The sequence below is a fragment of the Lynx canadensis genome, chromosome X (assembly GCF_007474595.2).
Source record: "Lynx canadensis isolate LIC74 chromosome X, mLynCan4.pri.v2, whole genome shotgun sequence".
Taxonomy (NCBI): domain Eukaryota; kingdom Metazoa; phylum Chordata; class Mammalia; order Carnivora; family Felidae; genus Lynx; species Lynx canadensis.
The window spans coordinates 120,993,522-121,017,819 of record NC_044321.2 but is presented as its reverse complement, the minus strand read 5'-3'; the positions used below and the strand labels follow the sequence as shown (position 1 = coordinate 121,017,819).

The window sequence follows — 24,298 nt, the reverse complement described above, 5'->3', positions numbered from 1 at the left end:
CCTCCCCTCAAAGCACTTGTGGCTCGTGGAGGCTTGCTGGGCCCTTTGGAGACCTCCTCCCGCCTGGAAACAAGCCTGGGGAGGATTCTATTGCTATCTGCTGCTTCTTACCTTACTCGATTCAGCTTTGGAAGCAAGTCCATTAGCTTCGCTCTGCCTCCTTTGCAAAATGAGATTAATCCCTACTTTTGCAAGGTTGTTATGCGGATTACAGGTAACGACTGAAGTTTTACGCGACTGGTGCACACTGAGAGCTTGACGCCCATCTGCTCAAGGGCCCTGGTTGCTCTAAGGGTCCAGCCTTCCAGCAGGTCACCTCCCCCCATCCCCACCCTTATGACGAGGCCAGAGGTAAAACACGACACAGATGCTTTATTGGCTACAAAACATGAAAACCCAGGCCCCAGGGGACTCTGGTGATGCCAGGGAGGTGGAAAAGACAGAGCAGTTGCTGGGCCCCGGCACACGGGTGAGTGGTTGGGTCGCGGGCCCTTGCCGCAGGCTCCATCCAGCTGGATTTCACTTCCAGCAAAAGGCTGCCCTTCTGCTCGCGGCGCGGAGCTGGGCCCTGCCTGAGGACCCCACGCCTGTGGGAAGTGTGGGCGGAAGGAAGAGGTGGCCGACGGCCGTCCCCGAGGACGTGCTGAGGCAGCTCCTGGATCGGGCCTATCGGGTGGATGCCAAGCCAAGGGCCTCATGAAGTCCTGTGCGGACCTCTGGCCTGGCCACCTGCCCCCCTTCAAGTACCCTCCGTCCTGACGCCAGCCCTGGGAGAGGAAGGAGGTCCCTGCCGAAATTTTTTCCTCCTCTCGTGGCCAAGTGGGAGGAGTAGCTGAAACCCTTCCTTCAACCGAAGCAGCTCAGAGCAGAGGGAATGCTCACCAGCTGGGACGTGATCCCTGTTTGGGGTTGTGCACAAATCTGTCTAAAAGAACATATCTGCTCAAAACATCAGTCCGTCCCCCAGTTCAGCTCTGTGCAGGGCAAGAGCCTGGAGACAGCGCTGGCGGCCGGCGGCCGGTGGCCAGGGCCTGGGTGGGAGCTGCCTCTGTCCCGGGCCTGGGGGCCAGCCGCCCCCTTGCAGGAGGAAGTGAGGGCACCGTCTATCTCCCGGGCTGCAGGTGGCCGTGCAGCTGCTCCGCCTGGACCTTCAGGCGCTGGAATTCTTCCTGGATGAAGTCCGTCAGAGCTTTGCGCATCTCCACCTGAGGGGAAGGACTCAGGCTGGCCTGCGGCCCTCAGGGAGCTCTGCCCAGGAGCCCTGGGAGGCTGAGGGTGCCGGGAGAGGCTAAGACAGCTGCCGGGTGGCAAAGGGAAGTGGGGGGGGGGCAGGGCAGAGAGACAACTCACGGCCGACTTGTTCTCTGCCCGGAGCCGTTCAAGTACAGGCATGGCGCTGAAGGGCTTCCCGATCAGCACGGTGATTTTCTGCAGGGAGACCAGCCACCAGTGGGTGACAGAAACAGGGAGAGTGCCCACAGCCATGGCCCAACCACCCCAGATAGCGAGGAGCCAAGTCCTTCCCCTAACTTGCTGCATGCTCCCTCACGGCCACTCTCCCTCTTTAAGACAAAGTGGCCAGGCTCAGTGCCATTCAATCCTGCGGTCCATGCTCTGAATGTCCTGTCTTATCCAAACCCCAGGGCTCGCCGCCTCCACCCACCCTGATTTCTTTTGCTCTCCTTCTACTGGCCTTGGTGCCAGGAAGTCCCTCTCTCTCTGTTCCACTCGGTCCCCCTGCTGCAGCTTCAAGCTCAGCTCCTGAATCTGGCCTCAGCAGTGCCGAGTGAGTGAGAGACACGATGCACACAGTAGACAGACACACACACGAAGGGCAACAGCCCCTACACACCTGTCCAAAGCGGGGGAAGTAGGGCGGGCTGTTAGGAAGGACATCATTCATTCCTGCAGCACAGTGGACAGAGGCCAGGAAGCGGGCATGGGGTGGAGCACGGTGACCTGGGAACAGATGGAGCCCCGGCCCCCTACCCCAGAGGCCCTCTCCCTGCCAGCCAGGGGAAACCCCAAGACCTAGGGAAGCCCCTCCTCTCCCGCCCCCACACCCAGGCCACAGCCTTGGCCCAAGACAGGTGCTCACCGACATGCCACAGTGGCAGGATGACAGGGTTGAGATGACACTCGGCAATCAGACGTCCGATTCCTGCCCCGGGGAGAGGCGGGAACATCAGCAAGAGCACAGCTTCAGCGCCAGCCTACAGCCAGGCCACCCCTGCCGTCTTCCGGTTAAAAGCAACTCCCCTGGTCCAGCTCCTCTGCCAGTCGAGCCCTCGTCTCAGCACCTGCCCCCTTCCCACTACAACCAACACACCCATCTGCCCCATCTGCCGCCGTCCGACCCAGCCACACGAGGCCAGCAGTGCCTACCCCACTTAAAGCGTAGGAACTCAGAGCTCATGTTCACTTTCCCTGTGGAGAGAGAGGACAGAGATGAGGCTTGACAGCTGGCCCGGTGTGCAACCCCGCCAACTGTACTGACCTTCCGGGAAGATGTGCACCCAGTCCCCATGGTTGAGCTTCTCCAAAATGAAGTCCATTCCCTTCTGGTAGACACCGTCTCCTGCCAAGAGAAGGCATGCGCCATCAGTCCCCGTTCTCTCGGGGCTCCCTCCTTCCCCTGGGAACGAAGCAGCAGCTCAAGGACTTCCTCATCCTCCACCACACCATCCACGTGGACATCCTCCGAGAACTCTCTGGGGACTCAGCCCCGGTTGCGCTGTGCCCTCGACATCCTTTGTTCAGAATATTCTCTAAACTACCTGTCATGTGCAAGGCAGCATCGTTGTCTCAGTCTCCAACTGACATTCTTAACTGGCGATTCCCTCACCAGTCTGCACCCCACCTTCTACCTGTTGGCCCCGCCACAGCCTCGGGCACTGCACCACAGACACCCACAGAATGCGTCCTTGTGGGCTCCTGGATCTGCTCAGCATTCTCCTTGCCCTCCCTCCCTCTCCAGCTCCTGCAGCCTGCTTTCCCCTTGGGACGTACCAGCCTTGTGGCAAGCCTCCCATCTGCTGCCCCCGGCCCAGAGGGCACCGCTGGAGCAAACCAAGTCTACTCACGATCTCCAGCCTCGCTTGGGCCCAGGATCCTGGACAGCAACCCTTTCCTGGGGTCTTGGCTAGGCTTGTGCCCACAGCCATCCCTCCTGGGCCTCCCTGCCCTGCCTGAGCCCTCGGCCACCGCCATCCCTCCCTTCTGCTGACCCCTTCACCCCTCACAGGGCTCTGCTCCCTCTGAAACTAGTCTCTCAGTTATCGAGATCTCTTGGAAAAGGGAGAACATTCGATGGAACACAGTGTCACTGAGGGTTGGGAAAAACTCAGACTGGCTAGGCTGAGAGAAGGGGAGTGGAGCTGCCCTAAGGCTAATAACACTCACCTTGGAGACACCTGGGGACCATGACACTAGACCCAGGTGGCCTGGCATTTGCAGCAACACAGACACACATACCTAATGCTATATACTGGCTTTCAACTGGGAGTCCCTCGGAGACCACTGTGACCACACGTACTAAGAATCTCCTCGATCTTGTCCATATCGTGGACAGTGACAGACAGACTTATCGAGTAGGGAAAGCCATATCATATAGAGGAGGAGACACACATTGGGACTATGTCAGGCCAGTTCACCAAGAAATGGACTTTTAACCTGTTCTCTGCAAAGCCGAGTCTTTAGAAGGTGCTAGTGAGGCATCCAGGGGTCTCAACCCAACCCAATTGGGACCTGGCCTGGCAGCTTCTTCACGGGCTGGAGTTGAGGAGCAATCACCCACCACAGCTTCTCAGGGCATTGTGAGAGCACTGGTTCCCCTACTTTGGGTAGCATTAACTGGTAGGGGGTGGGCTTCAGGGGTGTCATCTCCTTCTGAGCCGCTGGTGCAACTGCACCCAGCTTGAAATAAAAATTCATACTAAGCTACAATGCTCCCAAATCTTTGAGACACAGCAAAAGCAGTTCTAAGAAGGAAATGTATAGTGATACAGGCCTATCTGAAGAAACATGAAAAATCTCAAATAAACACTCTAATTTTATACCTAAAAGAACTAGAAGAAGAAAAACAAAGCCCAAAGTTAGAAGAAAATAATAAAGACCAGAGTGGCGGGGCGCCTGCGTGGCTCGGTCAGTTGGGTATCCGACTTCGGCTCAGGTCATGATCTCATGGTTCATGGGTTCAAGCCCTGTGTTGTACTCTGTGCTGACAGCTCGGAGCCTGGAGCCTGCTTCGGATTCTGTGTCTCCCTCTCTCTCTGCCCCTCTCCTGTTCCCGCTTTGTCTCTCTCTCTCTCTCAAAATAAATAGACATTAAAAAAAAAAAAAAGACAGAGAGGACCCAAATAAATAAAATCAGAAATGAAAGACGAGAAATAACAACTGATACCACAGATACACAAAGGATTCTAAGAAGGGCGCCTGAGTGGCTCAGTCAGTTAAGCATCCAATTGCTGATTTCAGCTCAGGTCGTGGTCCCAGGGTTGTGGGATCGAGCCTCACATCAAGCTCCACGCTGCTGGTGTGGAGCCTGCTTCAGATGCTCTATCTCTCTTTCTCTCTGCCCCTCCCCTGCTTGTGTGCCCTCCCTCTCTCTCTCTGTCAAAATAAATAAATTAAAAAAATTTTTAAATATATTTAACAAAGGATTATAAGAGACTACTATGAAAAATTATATGCCAACAAATTGGACAACCTAGAAGAAATGGATACATGCCTAGACACACAGTCTTTCAAAACAGAATCAGGAACAAATAGAAAAGCTGAACAGGCCGACTACTAGTGACTGATTATTTGAATCTATAATCCAAAAACTCCCAACAAACGAAAGTCCAAGACCAGATGGATTCACAGGTGAATTCTGTCAAACGTTTAAAGAAGAGCTGATACCTATTCTTCTCAAACAATTCCAAAAAATATAAGAGGAAGGAAAGCTTCCAAATACATTCTACAAGGCCAGCATGACCCTGATACCCAAACCAGACAAAGACATTACAAAAAAAAGAGAAAATTATAGGCCGATATCCCTGATGATGGTAAATGCAAAAATCCTCAACAAAATATCAGGAAACCAAAATTCAACAACACATTCAAAGGATCATTCACCACAATCGAGTGGTATTTGTTCCAGGGATGCAAAGATGGTTCAAATATGCGCAAATCAATCAATGTAATACACCACATTAACAAGACGAAGGATAAGAACCCCATGATCATCTCAATAGATGCAGAAAAAGCATTTGACAAAATGCAACATCTGTTCATGATAAAAACCTCAAGAGAGTCGGTTCAGAGGGAACATACTTCAACATAATAAAGGCCTTCTATATGAAAATCCCCCAGCAAACATCGTCCTCCATAGGGAAAAACTGAGACCTTTTCTCTGAAGGCCAGGATCAAGACAACAATGTCACTCTCACCACTTTTATTCAACATAGTAGTGGGAGTCCTAGCCACAAAAATCAGACAAGAAAAAGAAGTAAGAGGCATCCACGTTGGTAAGGAAGAAATTAAGTTGTCTCTATTTGCAGATGACATGATACCACATGTAGAAAACTCTAAAGACTCCACCAAAAACTGTTAGAACTAATAAACGGAATTCAGTAAAGCTGCAGGATACAAAATTAACACATAGAATCCGTTGCATTTCTATACACTAATAACAAACTAGCAGAAAGAGAAATTAAGACAACAATTCTATTTACAGTTCTACCAAAAAGAACAAAATACCTAGGAATACACTTAACCACGGAGGTAAAAGACTTGTACTCTGAAAACTACAAAACACTGATGAAAGAAATTGATGACGACACAAACAAATTGGAAGATATTCCATGCTCATGGATTGAAGGAATTAATATTGTTCCAACATCTATATGACCCTAGTCTACAGATTCAATGCAATCTATATCAAAATACCAACAGCATTTTTCACAAAACTAGAACAAATAATCCTAAAATTTGTATGAAACCACAAAAGACACCAAATAGCCAAAGCTATCTTGAAGCAGCACAATCCCAGATTTCAAGAGATACTGCAAACCTGTAGTAATCAGAGCAGTATGGCACAAAAACACATACAGATCAATAGAACAGATCGGAGAGCCCAGAAATAAATCCATGCTTATGTGATCAATTAATCTACAACAAAGGAGGCAAGAATACACAATGGGGAAAAGACAATCTCTTCAACAAATAGTGCTGGGAAAACTGGACAGCTACATGCAAAAGAATGAAACGGGACATGGGGCGCCTGGGTGGCGCAGTCGGTTAAGCGTCCGACTTCAGCCAGGTCACGATCTCGCGGTCCGGGAGTTCGAGCCCCGCGTCGGGCTCTGGGCTGATGGCTCAGAGCCTGGAGCCTGTTTCCGATTCTGTGTCTCCCTCTCTCTCTGCCCCTCCCCCATTCATGCTCTGTCTCTCTCTGTCCCAAAAATAAATAAACGTTGAAAAAAAAAAAAAAAAAAAGAATGAAACGGGACCACTTTCTATCACTATACACAAAAATAAACTCAAAATGGACTAAAGACCTGAATGTGAGACCTGAAACTATAAAACTCCTAGAAGAAAACATAGGCAGTAATCTCTTTGTCACTGGCCTTAGCGACCTTTTTCTAGATATATCTCCTCAGAGAAGGGAAATAAAAGCAAAAATAACTCTTGCGACTACGTCAAAATAAAAGGCTTTTGTACAGCACAGCAAAGGAAACCATCAACGAAATGAAAAGGCAACCTACTGAATGGGAGAAGACATTTGCAAATGATATTTCCAATAACGGGTTAATATCCAAACATCCAAACTGTGTAAAGAACCTACACAACACCAAAAAAATCAAATAATCCAATTTACAAAGCCAGACATTTCTCTAAAGACGACATCCAGATGGCCAACAGACCCATGGAAAGATGCTCAACATCACTCACCATCAGGGAATTACAACTCAAAACCACGATGAGAGATCACCTCACAGCTGTCAGAATGGCTTGTATCAAAAAGACAAGAAATAACAAGTGTTGGCAAGGACGTGGAGAAAAAGGAACCCTCATGCACTGTTGGCGGGAATGTAAATTGGTACAGCCGCTGTGGAAAACAGTATGGAGCTTCCTCAAAAAAATAAAAATAAAAATAGGGGCACCAGGGTGGCTCAGTCTGTTAAGCATTTGACTCTTGATTTTGGTTCAGGTAGTGATCTCATGGTTCTTGAGTTTGAGCCATATGTTGGGCTCTGTACTACAGTGAAGAGCCTGCTTGGGATTCTTTCTCTCTCTCTCTCTCTCCCTCCCTCTCTCTCTCTCTCTCTCTCTGTCCCTCTCACTGTCCCCCCTTCTCACTAGCTTTCTCTCTCTCTCTCTCAAAAAACATTAACAATAAAAATAGCATATGATCCAGTAATTCCACTCCTATTAACCAAAGAAAACAAAAACACTAATTTGAAAAGATATGCACCCCTGCTCATTGCAGCTTTACAATAGGCAAGATAGGGAAACAATCCTTGTGTCTATCGACAGATGAATAAAGATGCGGTGTATACGTAGACAGACACAGGCACACACACACACACACACACACACACACACACACACACATATACACTCAGTGGAAAATTACTCAGCCATAAAAAAAGAATGAGACCTTGCCATCTGCAACAACACGGATAGACCTAAAGGGTATCATGCTAAGTGAAATAATTCAGAAAAAAATAAGTACCATATGATTTCACTTGTGTGGAATATCAAAATCAAAACAAATGGATAAACAAAGAAAAAGCAGAAACAGACCCATAAATACAGAGAACAAATTGAGGTTGCCAGAGGGGCAGGGGCGGAGGGATGGGCAAAATCGATGAAGGAGAGTGGGACATACAGCCTCCCAGCTATGGGATGAATAGAAGTCATGTAGATGGAAGGCACAGCATAGGCAATATAGTCAATGGTGTTGTGATAGTGTTGTATGGTCACAAAATTCACACTTGTGAGTACAGCATAATGTACAGAGTTCCAATCACTGTGTTGTACACGTGGAACTAATGTAACACGTGTCAACTATAGTTCAATGAAAAAAGAAAAAAGAAAAGCTTGTACAACACCACTTCCATACTTCATGTCATATCATAAGGCCTATGCTGGGGGGATGGAATGTTCTAGAATACAAAAGCCAAGCATGCCAGATACTTCCTTTGCTTTACCACGTGAGCTCTTGGCTGCACATCGAATACGTTTAATAAATAACCTGTCCCTGCCCACCTTCTCTCACTCAAAAGTGCTTAGCACTAAGATTTTCTTTTCGGTTTTTAATAGTGCAATAACACTTGGATGCAGACCAAAAGAAGAACAAGACAAGAATTGGACATGGAGGGGGCCTGACCGGCTCAGTCAGAAGAGCATGTGACTCTTGATCTTGGCGTCATGAGTTCAAGCCCCATGTTGGGTATAGAGATTCCTCAAAAAAGGATAAACTTTAAAAATAGCAAATGGGGGCGCCTGGGTGGCTGTCGCTTAAGCGTCCGACTTCGGCTCGGGTCACGGTGTCACGGCTTGTGAGAACTGGGTTGGGCTCTGCGCTGACAGCACAAAGCCCGCTTCAGATCCTCTGCCCCCCTCTCTCTGCCCCTCCCCAGCTTGTGCGTGCTCTCTCTCTCTCAAATAAACATTAAAAATAACAAATAAACAAGTAAAACATTTCAGAAACGTGCACACGGAAGACGTCTGGGCGAGCTTGCAGAAGAGAGGACCTGAGGCTCAGGGACGGGAGTATCCGAGCAGAGTCCCCATGTCCGAGAGCGGGGTGTGGTAAACAAGACCATGGTCGCTAGCCACAACACTGTAGCTTCCGCTTGTGTTTTAGAGAAATGAAGTCGCCTCCAAAGGCAGCAGCAAGAGCAAGCGCTCAAGGCAGCTGTGTGCCTAGAGTAGATCTCAGGGCCTGGAGGAGTGCGCATTAAAAGCCCTTGACTGAGGTAACTTCATTGCATTTGACCACATTTCACTTTGACCAGAAACAGGACACTTTGCTGCCTTGGTGGCTTGTCTCTCCTTCTGTGCTCTGAGGTGCCATCCGGGCCCCTGCTCTCTGTCTGTTCTCCCTCTCTGCCATCTCTCCTCTACTTTGGCCACTTTGTCACCGATTGGGTCCCCAACATCTTCTCAAGTGCTCTTCTGCGTTCCAGAACCGCACATCCCACTGCTTCCGGGACGGACTGCTCCCCTCCTCGGGGGACGGCCTCCTCACGTGAAACACGTGCACAGCGGAACTCCCCTCCCCTCCCAACCCCCACACTGCATTCCCCTCATCCCCTCCTCCCAGTGGCTCAGTGTCAGATGTCACCAAGAGTCACCTGTGGGCTGTCTTCTCCTCCCCCCTCCACCATAGCCAATCTATCAACAAGTCCCGTCAACTTTGCGTCCAGAGTGCTGCCCTTGTCCAGCTGTCTGTAGTGGCCCCCAGAGGCCCGCTACCATGCTCTGCTGCCAGGATCACTGCGATAGCCCCTCATCCGGCTCCCTGCCTCTACTGGGCTCTGCTCGCAGCCACCAGCCATGCTGAAGCCAGGGTGCTCTCTGGGAAGAACAGATTTGGAAGCACATCACTACCCAGATGACAGAACAGAGTCCAACATTCTTCACATGACTGTTCTGGAACCTTCACATCTGTCACACCCTCACCTCGCAAGCCTGGTTGTTACCCCAAAGCCCGCAGCGCCCATCACAGACCGATGACGCGGCGGTGCCATCAGCGGGTCTCGTAGCAACACCCTTGAGGGAAGAGGCTGTGGCCAATGCCTCGTGACTTCTAATGCCAGAGCCCCGGCTTCACACAACCCTTAGGCAGTCCCAGGGCACGAGTGCTCCCCAAGAAGCCATCGCTCCTCCGGCAGCCACTGCCACGTCTGCGGCAGCCACGCAATACAACTGGGACTCACACCAGTGGAGCAGCGGCTCCCGGCTCCCTTTGTTCCCAGGCTGTGTGTCCTAGCTGGGTCCCTCCACGCCCAGTGCTGCTAAGCCAGAAGCACTAGCCACAGTCCCCGTTGCAAATAAAGCCCAAAAAGGCCCCAGAAGTGCCTCCCTGCATCTACTCGCCCACGGACCCCTCCTTGGAGGCTCAGCTCACCTCGGCACACAGGCACACACTTGCCCAAGCTGAAGAAGCGGGAGTGTAGTTCTCTGGTGAAGCAGATGTCTGCAGCCGCGGGGGTCCTGAAGAAGGGACAGACGCAGTCATCCCTGGCTCCTGCACCCTGATGCCCTGCCGTCCCCCCAGCATGGCGCCTGACATCAGTGGCGATGTGGAAACGCGGCACAGGAGGGCCTGTGGAACCCCACCCCGTGCCCTGCCTGTACTGCTGGACGCCGCCTCCTGGGCAGAGCAGGAGGAGGGCAAATCTGGGCAGAGACGGGTGAGGCCTGCCAGGCCCACTGCGAGGGGCCCATTCCTCCTCACCAACGCATCAACTTCAGGTTCCAGATGTGGCGGAGTTTCAGGATCCCTAGAGAAGGAAAGGCTTCATGACCCAACCTGCCTTGTCCGCAGGGAGCATCTTGTTCGCTCCCAGTTTCAGGAAATGAGGAACAAGGGCAGCAGCTCTACCATTTGTGCCCAAAGTGCCATGTTACAGACCCTTGGGCTGGACCCTCAGGTTGTCCCTGACTCGTTCTTCTCTCCCACCCCAACCCATATCTTAACAGTCACATCTGGCCTGCCTACCACACTGACATATTTTGACACTGTGTATTCTTGTACACTTGTCCCCCCACTGTTAGCGCCACCACCCGAGTGCAGGTTACTGAACGGCTCTAAAGCCTCCTTGTTGGCCTCCAGGGATCTGCCTGTGGCAACGTACAGACCCTTCTCTGCCTGATGGCCAGGGTGAGCTCGGAAAGGCTGCAATTCGACCAACTGACTTCCCGTGACAGTCTGACCTGCAGTCATCCGTACAGGCCCTGGGCACCCCCTGAGCCAGCCATTTGGGTTACTGGAGACTATGAAGTCAGCAGAGCAGGAACTTCTAGGTGGCGAAGTGGGCTCCCAAATGAGGGGAGTTGAAAGGTACAAACTCAGCCTGGAACAAACCTGGAACCAGGACGCAGGTCTCCCAGCCTGTAGCCTAGACTCTCCTTGCCAGGACACCCTATGGTTCTCAGATGTGTCCCACTACTCTGTGGGACCTTCGATGGTTTACAGAGGATAGAGGGTTCCACGGGCCTGATGCATCAAACTAAAGAGGCCGTCACATCTTGCCCTGCAGTCACTCCCCCACTTGCTCATTCCCTCCAAATTTCTGAGGCCATCTCCAAATCGTGTTCGGAGAGGATACCGACCGGGCCACAAATCGTATTTTGACTCCTGGGGCAGGACACCCCAGAAACAGGAGTGCCAGAGCTATGTACAGAGCCCTGTGAGAAGGGAGTTTGTTCTGCTTTTGTTTGGCGCCCTCCCGGGGTCTCTCCATGCTTCCCTATGCCCAGAACACTGGTGCCAGGTACCCCAGAGATGAGGGTCATCCATGCAGGACTGGTGATTGGAAACAGTGATGAGGGGCGTGGCTGGGCCTCGGTTCTCGATGAGCTCGTACAGCACCTCCTTGTTGTGGACGGTGAGGTGGTTCATGTACTCTGGGGGGAGAGACGGACTGTGGGGAGGGGTCTTGGCCTCGCTGTCCCTGGGGCCCAGGGCTCCCCCCAGCCAAACTAGCCCCGGCCCGCACCCACAACCCCGAACCCCAACTCTGGCTGGGCGTGGACAGCCGTGGCCGACCCTGCCTCGGCTTCAGGCCCACTCACTGGTCCAGAAGCAGCTGTAGGTGCCCACCAGGCCCATGACGACGCTGCTGGCCAGGGTCCAGGTGAACGGCGGCACCGCGGGGAACGGCCATTTCACACGTAGGGGCATCTCCCCCACCCAGACCGAGCTCCCCCGCTCCGCCCCAGGCGGCCTGGCGCTTCCCCTGCCACGGGGCAGCCTGGGGCGGGGGGCGCTCTAGATCTGTGTCCTCAGCCGCGGGGGAACTGGGTCCCTGACAGGCCCGCGCCACACACGGGCGCCGCGGCTCCGCGCGACCGGGGACTCGACCAAGGTCACCTCGCAGGTCAGGCCAGAGCCGGCCCGGCCCGCCCTCTCGCCACAGACCAGCCGCCACCGGGGTCAGGAGCCAGGGGGCCCAGGGAGAAGCGAGAGGGGCCGGCGGCGGCACCCAGGCGCCCCGCGCCCCGGCCGGAAAGCGAGCCAGCGACGGGGCCCGGCTCCCGGCTGCCTGTCGCAAAACGCTCTCAGGCCGCTTGACGGCAGCGTGGGCGGGCCCGCGGGCTGCGTCGCCCCGCCCCGCTCCAGCGCGAGGTGGAGTCCCGGCCGCTGGAGTGCGCGCTTCCTTTTTGTCCCCTTAATTCGGGCACAGAAAGGTCCGAGAGGCAGTTTGGGCTACGCAGCACAATTAGCCGACACCGCTAAAGGTCGGAGCCGGCAGGGACCTTACTTTCGCTTTTTTCCCCTTTATTTTTATGGAGGCAAAATTTATATAACGGAATTCGCCGTTTTGTGGTATTTTGATACCGATTTCTGCTATACACCGTATTTTATATATACAACATATATACGATGTTACACATGTTACATTATATAATTTTAAAGGATTAAAATAGTAAAGATTTGTACCATATGTGTAGATGTAATATGTAATGTATATGCAGCAACATATGGCATATAATAAAAGAAATACTCTGCATAATATATGTAATATAGTATTTTATGTCAGTACATTCCCAGTGCCGTCAACCACTATCTCTAACTAGTTACAAAACATGTTTATCACCCTGGAAGAAAGCCTTATATCTGTTAAACAGTCTTTTTGTTTTGTTTTTATTCCTTTTTAAAAAAATTTTTAACGTTTATTTATTTTTGAGAGAAAGAGAGACAGCACGTGCAGGGGAGGGGAAGAGAGAGAGGGAGACCCAGAATCGGAAGCAGGCTCCAGGCTCTGAGCTGTCAGCACAGAGCCTGACGTGGGGCTCGAACTCACCAGCGGTGAGATCATGACCTGAGCCAAAGTTGCATGCTTAACCGACTGAGCCACCCCGGTGTTCCTATTCCTTTTTTTTTTTTTTTTAATGTTAATTTACTTTTGAGAGACAGCGAGAGACAGAGTGCAAGCGGGACAGGGGCAGAGAAAGAGAGGGACACACAGAGTCCGAAGCAGGCTCCAGACTCTGAGCTGTCAGCACAGAGCCCAGTGAGGGGCTTGAATTCGCAAACTGTGAGATCGTGACCTGAGCCAATGTCGGATGCTTAACCAACTGAACCACCCAGGCGCCCCTTTTTAATTTAAGTATGTTCTACACCCACCATGAGGCTTGAACTCACCACCCTGAGATCAAGAGTCACATGGTGCACTTAGGAGTCAACCAGACACCCGTGTTTTTTTAATTTTGAAGCACAGTTTTATTGATTTTTAAAAATGCTTCTGGGGAGCCTGTGTGGCTCAATTGTTTAAGCGTGGGACTCTTGGTATCAGCTCAAGTCATGATCTCACAGCGAGGAGCCTGCTTGGGATTCTCTCCCTCTCTCTCTGCCCCTCCCCCACTCACAAGCGCTCTCGGACTCTCTCTCTCTCTCTCTCTCTCTCTCTCAAAATAAATAAACTTTAAAAACTAAGTTGATTAATGAATAAAACAGTGCTTCTAGTGTTCTCATCACCACTGCAATCCTAATGTGCTCATGCACATGGGTCCGGCCAACAACGGGACCACACTGCAATCATCGGTGAGGACCCGCCGCCAGGCCGCAGACTCCAATGAGTCCCGTGGTCGTCCCAACAGCGACAGTGCAGGACCACACGGGACACCGAGCTGCCAGCTTTGTTCTCCCCTTCTCTTGGGGACAGTTCCTCAGTCCAGCCTTGACTGCAGTGGTGCCCAGTTCCCGCGCTGACTGTCGCTCACTTGGGGTCTCCAGAGCACTTAGGAGTGTGCACCCACCCTGACAACCAGCCTGAGGACGTGGAGGGAAAGCTCTTGTGCTCGGGTGCCCAGGCTACGTTGGGCACGAGCTCCAGCTCTCGCTTGTTCCCTGCCAGAGGATGCCTGGAGGCAGCCCATGTCAGGGGCTGAGCGCTGGGCCCGGGAGAGCACAGCTCCGGGTTTGCATTCTCCAAGCAGCTCCTCCTCGCCGCGCGGCCTTGGCACAGGAAACCACTCATTATGGGAATGCTGAGGCTCCATCACCCTCTGTGACTCACAGGTCCGTCATCCGCCCACAGCTCCGGGCCTCTGCCAGCGCCTGCTTCCAGGCGGGTCAGGGAAGGCGGGGTCGGGGGGCCGGCCCAGCCCGGGGAAGAGCCCAAGCTCCAGGAAGGGTGGGGCGACGGCCTGACCCGGCCGGACGGGTGGGTCGGGAAGGCCGCCTCTTCCTCTTTTCTCCTTTCTCCCCTCGGGTTCCTGCCCAGAGAGCTGCTGCGATTCCCTGAGGGTGTGGTGATCTGCTGGTCTGCTTACAGCCAAGGCACGCGTGGACCTGAGCTGGTCTGAATAGGTATGGGCGCCCTCTAAGCAGAGGGAGGGAGGAAGTTGCCCCCAGACTGGGGAGGGGGTGAGAGGGGAAGGGTACCCCAGGGCTGTGGCTAAGGCTTGGTGTTGGGAGCCTGGGTTGGGCTTTGGGCCGAGTCCAGGAACAGTCACTCTCCGGTTCTTCTTGCCTTCGGCCCTTGTGGGGACCCTTGACCCCAGAGCCTCCAGGCCTTCCCTAAACCACCCAGGGCTGCTCAAATGTCCACATACATCCCAGAATAGTAACCAGGGCAGCCCCTCTCTTCCCCCCCCAACCACCAGCATGAGTGACAGAGCAGGTGGCCAGGGAGAGACAGGCATTCAGCCCAGCCAGGAATATGAAGGAGATGCACAGAGACTGCATGACAAAGAGGGGAGAACAGAGAAGAGACAGGGAGAAAGACAGACAGGCAGAGCCTTGGTTGAGGCAGAAAGTGAGCCCGAGGGGGAAGGTGACAAAGCCTTAGCTAGGATGCAGTGGGAAGTTACTCAAATAAGAGGGCAGAAAGTTATGAGCAGAAGGGAGGAGGGGAAGGGACAAAAGCAGAGAAGGAATATGGTTTGTTTTCCAGAACCAACAGTTCCAGCCAAGGAGACACCCAGCTAGCTAGGTGTTTCGCCCCATAGCCCCTTGCTGGTTGTGTCTCGCCTCGAAGCTCCTCACGTGAGCCACTTGGGGCTGGATCGGAGCTGACCACAGAAGCCCCCCCCCCCAAGTTGTCCTAAAATAACTACCTTTAGTTCATTATAATAATTTTAAGGGCGCCTGGGTGGCGCAGTCAGTTGGGTGTCTGACTTCGGCCAGGTCATGATCTCACCACCATTCGTGAGTTCGAGCCCCACATCTGTGTGCAGACAGCGCGGAGCCTGGAGCCTGCTTCAGATTCTGTGTCTCCTCTCTCTGCCCCTCCCCCGCTCATGCTCTGTCTCTCTCAAAAATAAACAAACATTAAAAAAATTAGTTTTATAATATAAAATTTATAGTTGTATAATATAAAATCTTCCATAGGCAGAGTTTTCCACCATTTTTCCAACAGATGTGTGCACTAACATGTTGACATGCTAGGCACGCACAATTGAACCAAAAGTCCCTCTGCCAGCTCCCTGCCCCCACCCCCTAATACACTGGATAAAAGCTTCCTGAATTAACCCCACGGGGAGACAGTGCTTTCGGAGCTATCTCCCTGTCGCCTTACTTGTAACAAGAAGCAAACAGTTCTTTGCTTTCAACACTTCCTTAGGTTGTGTTCCATTCGGCGCACCCCAAGTGGCGAACCCCTTGAGTTTAGTTACAAAGGTGACGGAGAGAAGGAGACAGACAGAAGTAGAGGGACTTAATGTTGCTTACTGAGAATGTCACAGGGAGCAGGAGCAGAGCAAGGGGCTGAGCCCAAGTGACAGGACAAAGTTTGGGTGCATCTGAAACAAAGATTAACCAAGAGACGCTGCGAAAGAGGGGCCTTTCAGCTGGCAGGATGAACAAGAAGGGGTATCCAGTGTGGCGGGGGTGTGGGAAAGGGGCCCCATCACACACTGCAGTGAGTGATTTGGCATAGCTGAGATCATTTTAAATGTACACGCCCTTGAACCCAGCAATTCTGCGGTTATCATCTCACAAGTGGAAAGAGATCTGTGTGAAGGCGATCCTCTTACTGCTAATGATGGTGAAAAGCTGGAGTTAACTGTGAGGTTGAACTCTTGTGTACTGCCGGTGGGAATGCAAAAAAAGGGTTTAGCTACTATGGAAAATAGTATAGCAGCTCCTCAAAAAAACTAAACCTAGCATTACTGTATGATCCAGCAGTTCCATTTCTGGATATATATGCAAAAGGATTGAAAGCAGGATCAAACTCTTGATCTGAGCCCAAATCTTGACGTTAGGGTCGCGAGTTCAAGCCCCTCCTTGGGCTCCACACTAGGCGTGAAAGTCAAGCCATATGTGCCAATGTTGGAAAGCGTCCACAGGGAGAAAGGCGGGAGATCTGCAATGCTGGCAGCTCCGGGAGGCTGGTGCCGGGCAGCAGGACGAGCGTCACTTCCTCTGTCCCCCACTGCCATGTCCTTCCAGAAGCAGAACCGAGCCTAGCTGGGAGTGCACCCTGGGACAGCCTGGGCTCCCTCGAGGGCCCCGGCGTCGCACACCCAGCCATGCATTACCCGGCGGTGCTCCTGCTTCTCCTGCCCGGTGGGGTCGAGGCCTTTCGCATCTGTGCCTTCAATGCCCAGCGGCTGACGCTCGCGAAGGCGGCCAGGGAACATGTGATGGACACGTTGGTCCGGGTACGTTCATCCCTGAGGGAAAGCTGTGCCCACAGCCCGAAGCCCCTGCCCTGCCTGACCAGGGGCATTTCCGAGAGAAGAGGGGACAACGAGAGACATGGGTCTGGAGATGTGGAGCACGCTCCTTCCCTGTCATCGGCCTCAGTCTCCTCTTCTGTGATATGGGTGCGGTGTGGATGGGGTGGCACTCGGTGTTCTCCCAGGTCCTCTCTGGTCTCAGTGCTCTCTGTGGGCTTCAGCCAGAGAGCCACAGCACCCTTGGCCACAAAAGTGCCAGTTCCCCAGGGACCACACCTTCCCCTTGGGGTCGCTGGCGCTGAGTGCGGCTGGCCCTCCTGGTGTCCTGCAGATCCTGGTTCGCTGTGATATCATGGTGCTTCAGGAAGTAGTGGACTCTTCTGGCAGCGCTATGTCCCTCCTGCTTCGAGAACTCAATCGGTGAGGAGGGCTCTGTGGGTCTGATCCGCCCCGACCAGAGCCGCAGGGTCCCTGAGCCTGGCTTTCCCTATCGCGGCAGATTTGATGAGTCCGGGTCCTACACCTTGCTGAGCAGCCCCTCGCTGGGGCGCAGCACGTACATGGAGAAGTACGTGTACGTCTACCGGTAAGCGCGGAGGGCAGCCGGGGCAACCGGTGCTCCCCCCTGGGGGTGGCCCTCCCCTTCTCATTGCGCTTTTTCTCCTCACTGATTGTATCTGGGGATCTTACTCTCCTCTGCCCTACTCAGCTCTGGTGCCCATATGTCCCTACAGCAAGAGGCCTGCCTTCTCCGTGCACAGAGGCGGGGCCCTCCGCAGGGCCGAGAGGCGCCAGGAACTCGGGCGCCAGCACGCACCGCCCGAGGCGGGTGCAGCTGGGAGTGAACCTGGGAATGCGGTTCAGGGCAAGGCTGGCGTCCTCTTTGGGAATTGGCTGACACTTCTGGGAAGAAACCCAACGACAGGGGCTCCCTGCGGGCCTTGGACAGGCCCGGTTTCTGGAGACAGCCCGAAGTCCTTAGGACAGCCTGGCGGCGGCAGAGCCCTCTAGGGTCAGGATGGAGAGGGCAAGGGGAGTGGTCAGGTCAGGGGGCCTATTTGTGTAGATGAAATCATACGATGTGTAGAATTCACTTCAAAGTAATGGCGGAGGGGGAACAGAAACACAGCCACACGGGAACACTCGTAACGGCCCCAAAGTAAAAATGACAGTGCAAGTGTCCATCGGCTGCGCACTGGCTAAATGAAAGGCAGTATCCCCGTACAGAGACAGTAGATCAGTGGCTGCCTGGGGGGGGGGGGGGGGCTGAGGAGGAGGGGACTGGGGAGCAGCTGCCACGGGTGCAAGGTTTCTCTTTGGGGCCATAAAAAGTTTCCCAGATTGATTGTGGTGATGGTCGCACAACCTGTGAATGTACTAAACACCACTGAATTGTGCGTTTTAAACAGGTAACTTCCAGGTATGTGAATTCTAGCTCAATAAAAAACAGGTTCTAGGAAAAAGGCGAGGAAGGCTGTGGCCACTTGCAAACCAGAATCCATGATGTGAGGCCACTGCTTCCCATCCCTTGCTCCCCCAGGTCACACAAGACACAGGTCCTGGATTCCTACGTGTACAATGACGAGGATGATCTCTTCGCCCGGGAGCCCTTTGTGGCCCGGTTCACCTTCCCCAGCAAGGGTAGGAAGGGGAGAGGGGTGACCCTGCTATCTGGGAGCTGGAAGGAGGACCTGGCTGGCTCTACTAAGCGCTCGGTTACTGAGAAGAGTCGGGGTGGGCAGTGGCCAGGAGAGGATGTGAGTCCTCCGTCCCCGGGGTCTTGCAGTCCTCCCCAGCCTGGTGCTGGTCCCGCTGCACACCAGTCCGAAGGCCGTGGAGAAAGAGCTGAACGCCCTGTACGATGTGTTTCTGGACGTCTCCAAGCACTGGCAGAGCAAGGTAGGGCGGGGCCGGCTTGCGCGGGAGGGCCGGGGACATGATGGCTGGGTGGACCGGCCTGACCGCCACCCCCTCTCCAGGACATGATCTTGCTTGGGGACTTCAACGCTGACTGCGCCTCGCTGACCAAAAAGCGCATAGGTGAGCTGGTGCTGCGGACTCAGGAAGGCTTCCATTGGGTGATCCCCGACGGGGAGGACACCACGGTGCGCGCCAGCACCCACTGCGCGTATGACCGCATCGTGCTGCACGGCGAGCGCTGCCAGAGCCTGCTGCGCTCCGCTGCCGCCTTTGACTTCCCCGGGAGCTTCGGACTCACCGAGGAGGAGGTAAAGGGGGAGACGGGAACGGCTTCCCAGGGAAGCGCCTCAGCCCTGGCACTGACGCTCTGTCTCGCTGCCCGCCCCCCAGGCCCTCAACGTCAGCGACCACTACCCTGTGGAAGTGGAGCTGAGCCGGGCGGCACGCAGGGTCCAGCCTCTCGGCCTGGCCGCCGCTCTGTTGCTGCTGCTGCTGCTGCTTCCCTAACTGGGCCTGCTGCCTACAGACGTGAGGACGGTGCTGCCTTCAGGACTCAAATCCTGGTCTCTGCCATCTGCTCTGGGACGGCTTTGGGGTCCAGAGACTCCTGAGGGCGTCATCTGCAGCCCTCCTCCATCTGACTAGAGCTCTGCCCCCCTGGACTGTGGCTCTCCTCCATCTGTCTGTTCTTCGGTTTGGCTTGCGTTCTTTGATCGGGCTCCTGGCTGGCATTAGAATGTAGAAGAGGAAGGCAGGGAGGGGCCCTGAGGCTAGACCCATGCCACTGTGTCCCCAGCTACTGTCAGGCGTGGGGATAGAGCAGGCTCCGGGGCAGGGGGAGGAGGAGAGAGGGCTCTGGTGATTCTGGCTAAACTGGTCTCAGAAAAGGGAATCACAACAGACCCAAAGATTTTATTCTATGACAAAAAGGGAACTTACACATTGAGAACAAAAAGCTAAATTGTAGGGATATCGCGTATGTGTAGCGGATACGTCAAAGGGCCATTTCCATTGCACACAGGATTCATCTACATCAGTATTAGGACTACAGCAAATACAAGGACTGAGAAGCAGTTTACACGTACACATAGTAACTAGAGAACAGAAAATGTTTCAAATGGCCCCGTGCTTGCCGTGCCTGCTGCCGGAGCCCATATTTGCAACCTTCTTGCAGCCCAGCCTTGCCCCACGCAGGGTCAGTCCAGTGGCTGGCAGGGCTCAGGTTTACAGAAAATATCTGTATGTAGCATTTACCATGTAACTGTGGTAGCAACCGTGTGGCTACATGGTTGTGCAGCCAAAGGGGATACATGATAGGATACATAGCAAAATGTCAACAATGATCCTATTCGGGGTGTTGGGATCACAGAACCCTTCCTTCTCCAGCTCTTTTCCAGAGAGCGGTGCTCAGTAAAGCCCATTAGCAAGACATCAGAGCCACGTAAGCACAAATGTTTATGGTTTAGAACCACCTCAAGGTCAAAAATAAAGGTCATTTTGAACTTCATGAATGGCTGGAAGTAATGATTACAAAAGGACTCTCAGGAGCCACAAGGACTAAGTGCAGCACAGTGCAGCTCCAGGAAGCAGTACACAGCGGCTCTGGGGCCACCGTGCACAGCTCTGGAACCAGATCCCCTCATGCATGCACAGCCCCAGGCCGCCCAGCCTGCTAAGAACTCCCCAGGCCTGTTTCTGCCGCTCCGCGGATACCCAGCCTGTTCCTGCTCTTGTAATCCTGGCCCTCAGAAGTGCTGGCCAGCACACCAGGAGCTCCAGGCCAGGGGAGCTGCGTACTTGCCACTGTCTCTCACTGCCAAGCCTTTGGGCTGTTTCAGCTGGGGGAGCTCGAGGTCAGGGGACACTGGCCAGGGTGGTGAGGAGGGACCCAGAAATGAGGCCACAGGAGCGGTGGATGGCGTGGGTCAAAGCTGGACAACTCCCAACACGGGAAAACTATTCAAGGGCTAACTGGAGGACCGGGTCTCCTCGAGTGCTGCTTAAAACATGGCTGGAACCATGCCTGGTCTGATTCACTTCTGTTTCCAGTGATGTTGCTGGTCTGGGACCCGTGGGGAAAGATTCCACAAGCAGCCAGAGGTCAACCTTAGGCCACCAGCCCTAGTTCATCACTGGGCAAGGCACTTTACTAAGGCAGCATCCACTGGACTATACTGGACCGATCACAGCATGAACTTGGCAGGGAAAACCTGAACTGATAGCTTCTGATCTAGGCAGCTCCAAGTCAAAGTCCCAACCGGACAATTGAGAGGATGCTGGTCCCAGGCCATGTTGCTAGGTTTGTCTCCTTGCTGGCCTTGGCCAGCTCGTCAACCTTCTTCTGAAAAGACAAGGTAGTGACTCTAGAGTCCCCCTCCCAGCCCACCACCATTGAATCCAGATGCAAAGACAAATAGACAGGAAGCAGGATTTATTGATGGGCATGAATGGGGAAGGGCAGTGCTGAGGTTCTCATGAGTGCAGAGCCCGCCATTTGTCCAAGGGGCCACGATTAGGGATGTATTTGACCCCACAGCCATCTGGGATGAGCCGCTTTTCAGCCACCATGTCTTCAAATTCGTCCGCGTTAAACTTAGTAAAGCCCCACTTCTTGGAAATGTGGATCTGTGATAAGATGAAAATAACGGAATTAGGAAACCTGGACACTGACCGGGGCAAGTAAAGCAGGACCAAGGTTTCGGCACAACTTACCTTCTGGCGGCCAGGGAACTTGAACTTGGCCCTACGTAGGGCCTCAATCACATGCTCCTTGTTCTGCAACTTGGTACGGATGGACATGATGACTTGGCCAATGTGGACCCTGGCCACTGTGCCCTGGGGCTTTCCAAAGGCACCCCGCATACCTGTCTGGAGCCTAAATTGGAGAAAGCATGAGGCCAACCCTCAATGTCCACTGGAACAAAACTGTCTCCAAGGTCCCTTAGGGCAACCCGTACAACCAACAGGCTGCATACACTACCAAGGAGGCTGCTGTTCGCAGCCATTGCACACTGGGCCCCATGGGGAAAGAGCACAGTCGGCTTAATTGGCTGCAGAAAATGGAAAACCTGAAAAGACTAAGCAGCCCCTACAAGGTGTCATTGGGCTCAGCTGAAAGCCTTCCAACTGGTGGCTGCTTCAGCTACCTGCTTGCTGGCAGATGGGTATCATCAGGATTAAAGCCTCTCCCTCAGAAGCACCTCCCTCCACCTGTCACCCAGAGGCTAAGACTTAGTCGTGATACCTTTTGTTTTGGGAACCTTTAACTTGGCTTTATTATGGGGGAGTCCCGTACGAGAGACCATCTCTTTGTTCCGATGGAAAAAACAAGGCAAACAAAAGCCTCAAGTTATGGGAAAACCCCTCAAAAGACAGACACCCAGGACCCATCTCACCTGTCAGCTCCAGCACAGGACAACATCTTGTTGATACGGATGACATGGAAAGGGTGGAGCCGTACCCGGATGTGAAAACCATCTTTGCCACAGCTTTTCACCATGTACTTGTTGGCACAAATTCGGGCAGCCTCCAGGGCTAGGTTGGGGGCAGGTGGGAGGCAGCAGTGAGACAAGATAGGACAGAGCCACTTACTGTAACCGTCCCTGGCCCTCAGTGTACATCTGTATCGACTGGGTGAACTTCATAAAAAGGCTCGCCATCAGATACTCTTGATTAAATGGTGAATCTGGTGCAGTTTGTTCTGGGTCTGGTGGGGGAGGGGAGCAGTTAGGAAGGATGGGATTAACAAGGAATCCGGCCTCACCTTCAGAGGAGAGCTGCTCGTATTCATCTGACACCATGTGGCCACACAGTGGGAACTCATCCACTTTTGCCTTCTTACGCCCCAGGTCAAAAATTCGGATCTTGGCATCTGAAAAATATGGAGATAAGTATGTGGGGGAGGGGCACCGGAGGCAACTGAGTGCAGCCAAACCAGTTTGGGAACTCTCCCACTACTTACCAGGGACACCTCTGCAGAAACGAGACTTTGGATACGGCTTGTTCTTACAATACCGGTAACTGTGGGGAGGGGAGAAATAAGTTTATAGTTCACAAGTGAACCCAATAAGCACTTTGAGAACTCCCTTAAATTAAGACCAAAGGAGGGCAGGGAATGGGGACCGGGGGCAACATCTCAATCTCTAGCTGTCTCCACTCGTGGAATTTGGCTCTAAGCAAAACACGGTCAAAACAAAGTGACCAAAAATTAGAGAACACTCATACAGAAAACATAGAAGCAAAAAATCTCCCTCAACCCCGTATTATTATGGTTCCATGCTTCCTATAAGGTCAACAGGTGGAAAGGCACTTTTCCAGTTAAATAAGAGAAACATCTCAAAGGCACTGCAAATTTCTTGCTAATTAGTAACATAATTCATGCCACTGATTTTTGGGCACGTGGCAATAAATCCGCCTTGGAAACCACATGTGAAAAGATTCTGACGCCCCCTGCAGGGCACACGAGGTGGCTGAGCCCTCTGGTCAGGGCGGCCCTTGGCGACCGAGGCCGAACGGGCATGTCGCCCGGAAATAAGATGGGGATGGCACACAAAGGCCCTGAGAGGGTATCGAGTCTGAAAAGGTGGCTAATTTCCAGGACGGAGACTAGATGTAAGGCGGCCGTCGATTTCAGCCCGTAAGTGGCGGAGCACATGCAGGCCAAGGTAAATCTGGCACCCCAACAAAACAGAAGAAACGCTTAAGAAAGGCCTGAACTTTAAAAGAAACAGTGTAAACGAAGTCCCCAAGCGACCCGGAATATCAGTGAAAACGTGGAGTCCGTTCGCAATATAGAAAAGGTGCCCCGGAGGCCCCACCCCACGGTTAATTTTAGCGTTGAAATACAGTTCTCCCTCCATTTTTCACATCAGCGAAATTGCACGGATTTGGCACTCACCACCGGGCGGGGCGGCGGCCCATGGCGACACCAAGATCTTCAGTGGCTGCAACGAAACAGACAAAGTCGGAACAGAAGACGCGGACAGGCCTCAAATCGGGACAGAGACCAAGCAAGGACAACGCACAACTCCAGAACCACGACTACTCACCGCGCCGAAGGAAAAGAGGCGCTCCCACGCCTGCGCATGCCTTATATAGGCGGCCGATCTTCGCGCATAGGAACCATAGAGTCCTGGCCAGAGCGGGTGGACGCTCTGTCACACTTCCGAACCATAGATGCAGCAGTTTTGTGCGCCTGCGTGCGGGCGGGGCTCCGCTCCAGAACTGAACCGGGACACAGCTGAGCGTTCAAATGCGGGGGGCCAGCTAGCCAATCTGGCCTCGCCACATCGGCGCGAGAAGCCTGTTTCCGGCCGGCCATCTTGGACGTAGCACTCTTCCCCGAGGCTTTGCCGTAACTATGAACGCCCTATACTCCTGGGGTTGAAAGAAGGAAAGTACCCCTGAGTGTGGCTTACTGTGGCTGCTTGCGTGTTCCCGGGGGTCACGGGGCTGGGATACGCCCCCCCCCCCCGAGCTTCCCTCTGAGCTCCAGGACCCCATGGCACATGCTGTGCTGGAGCCTAGGTCCACG

The 24,298-nt window shown here is 53.4% G+C and overlaps 3 protein-coding genes and 1 non-coding gene across 6 annotated transcripts; 1 reads left to right on the top strand and 3 right to left on the bottom strand.

Annotated features, from left to right (window-relative positions):
• Nucleotides 1-352: 352 nt before the first annotated feature.
• TAZ (tafazzin) lies at nt 353-12,231 on the bottom strand. 2 transcript variants are annotated; one of them, XM_030304705.1, is made up of 10 exons: nt 11,794-12,227; nt 11,497-11,625; nt 10,454-10,499; nt 10,124-10,209; nt 2,498-2,578; nt 2,386-2,427; nt 2,099-2,161; nt 1,853-1,905; nt 1,351-1,428; nt 1,003-1,205 (listed from the first exon to the last, which is right to left on the bottom strand). In XM_030304705.1, exons 1-10 carry the CDS (start codon nt 11,900-11,902, stop codon nt 1,104-1,106), a joined length of 789 nt encoding a protein of 262 aa, XP_030160565.1. In that variant the 5' UTR covers nt 11,903-12,227; the 3' UTR covers nt 1,003-1,103. The 2 variants fall into 2 exon arrangements, with proteins under 2 accessions (XP_030160563.1, XP_030160565.1); XM_030304703.1 differs by having other exon boundaries at nt 353-1,428; nt 11,794-12,231.
• Nucleotides 12,232-14,347: 2,116 nt separating this feature from the next.
• On the top strand, nt 14,348-20,272 carry DNASE1L1 (deoxyribonuclease 1 like 1). The gene is made up of 8 exons (XM_030305338.1): nt 14,348-14,533; nt 16,616-16,827; nt 17,177-17,265; nt 17,345-17,431; nt 18,386-18,486; nt 18,632-18,744; nt 18,825-19,073; nt 19,156-20,272. The coding sequence occupies exons 2-8, from the start codon at nt 16,696-16,698 to the stop codon at nt 19,270-19,272; spliced, it is 888 nt and encodes a 295-aa protein (XP_030161198.1). The 5' UTR covers nt 14,348-14,533; nt 16,616-16,695; the 3' UTR covers nt 19,273-20,272.
• Nucleotides 20,273-21,183: 911 nt separating this feature from the next.
• RPL10 (ribosomal protein L10) lies at nt 21,184-23,807 on the bottom strand. Of its 2 annotated transcripts, XM_030305339.1 has the most exons (6): nt 23,663-23,795; nt 22,727-22,785; nt 22,529-22,636; nt 22,161-22,299; nt 21,478-21,640; nt 21,184-21,390 (listed from the first exon to the last, which is right to left on the bottom strand). In XM_030305339.1, exons 1-6 carry the CDS (start codon nt 23,683-23,685, stop codon nt 21,238-21,240), a joined length of 645 nt encoding a protein of 214 aa, XP_030161199.1. In that variant the 5' UTR covers nt 23,686-23,795; the 3' UTR covers nt 21,184-21,237. The 2 variants fall into 2 exon arrangements, with proteins under 2 accessions (XP_030161199.1, XP_030161200.1); XM_030305340.1 differs by lacking the exon at nt 21,184-21,390 and having other exon boundaries at nt 21,521-21,629; nt 23,663-23,807.
• Nucleotides 21,689-21,821, bottom strand: LOC115507963. Its single transcript, XR_003966874.1, has one exon. It is a non-coding gene; the product is annotated as a small nucleolar RNA SNORA70 (small nucleolar RNA).
• Nucleotides 23,808-24,298: the final 491 nt, after the last annotated feature.

What these genes read in the sequence shown, in the direction of transcription:
- TAZ (XM_030304703.1), bottom strand. Translation starts at nt 11,902, where the DNA reads ATGCCCCTACGTGTGAAATGGCCGTTCCCCGCGGTGCCGCCGTTCACC. An exon ending in GTGTGTGCCTGTGTGCCGAG is followed by an intron (nt 2,579 to 10,123) that starts GTGAGCTGAGCC and finishes TTCTCTTGGCAG; the next exon opens with GAGACGGTGTCTACCAGAAG. An exon ending in GTTCCTACGCTTTAAGTGGG is followed by an intron (nt 2,162 to 2,385) that starts GTAGGCACTGCT and finishes TCCCCGGGGCAG; the next exon opens with GAATCGGACGTCTGATTGCC.
- DNASE1L1 (XM_030305338.1), top strand. Translation starts at nt 16,696, where the DNA reads ATGCATTACCCGGCGGTGCTCCTGCTTCTCCTGCCCGGTGGGGTCGAG. An exon ending in GTTCACCTTCCCCAGCAAGG is followed by an intron (nt 18,487 to 18,631) that starts GTAGGAAGGGGA and finishes GGGGTCTTGCAG; the next exon opens with TCCTCCCCAGCCTGGTGCTG. An exon ending in CCAAGCACTGGCAGAGCAAG is followed by an intron (nt 18,745 to 18,824) that starts GTAGGGCGGGGC and finishes CCCCCTCTCCAG; the next exon opens with GACATGATCTTGCTTGGGGA.
- RPL10 (XM_030305339.1), bottom strand. Translation starts at nt 23,685, where the DNA reads ATGGGCCGCCGCCCCGCCCGGTG. An exon ending in GGCCGCCGCCCCGCCCGGTG is followed by an intron (nt 22,786 to 23,662) that starts GTGAGTGCCAAA and finishes CCCTCCCCACAG; the next exon opens with TTACCGGTATTGTAAGAACA. An exon ending in TCCTGTGCTGGAGCTGACAG is followed by an intron (nt 21,641 to 22,160) that starts GTGAGATGGGTC and finishes TCTCCAATTTAG; the next exon opens with GCTCCAGACAGGTATGCGGG.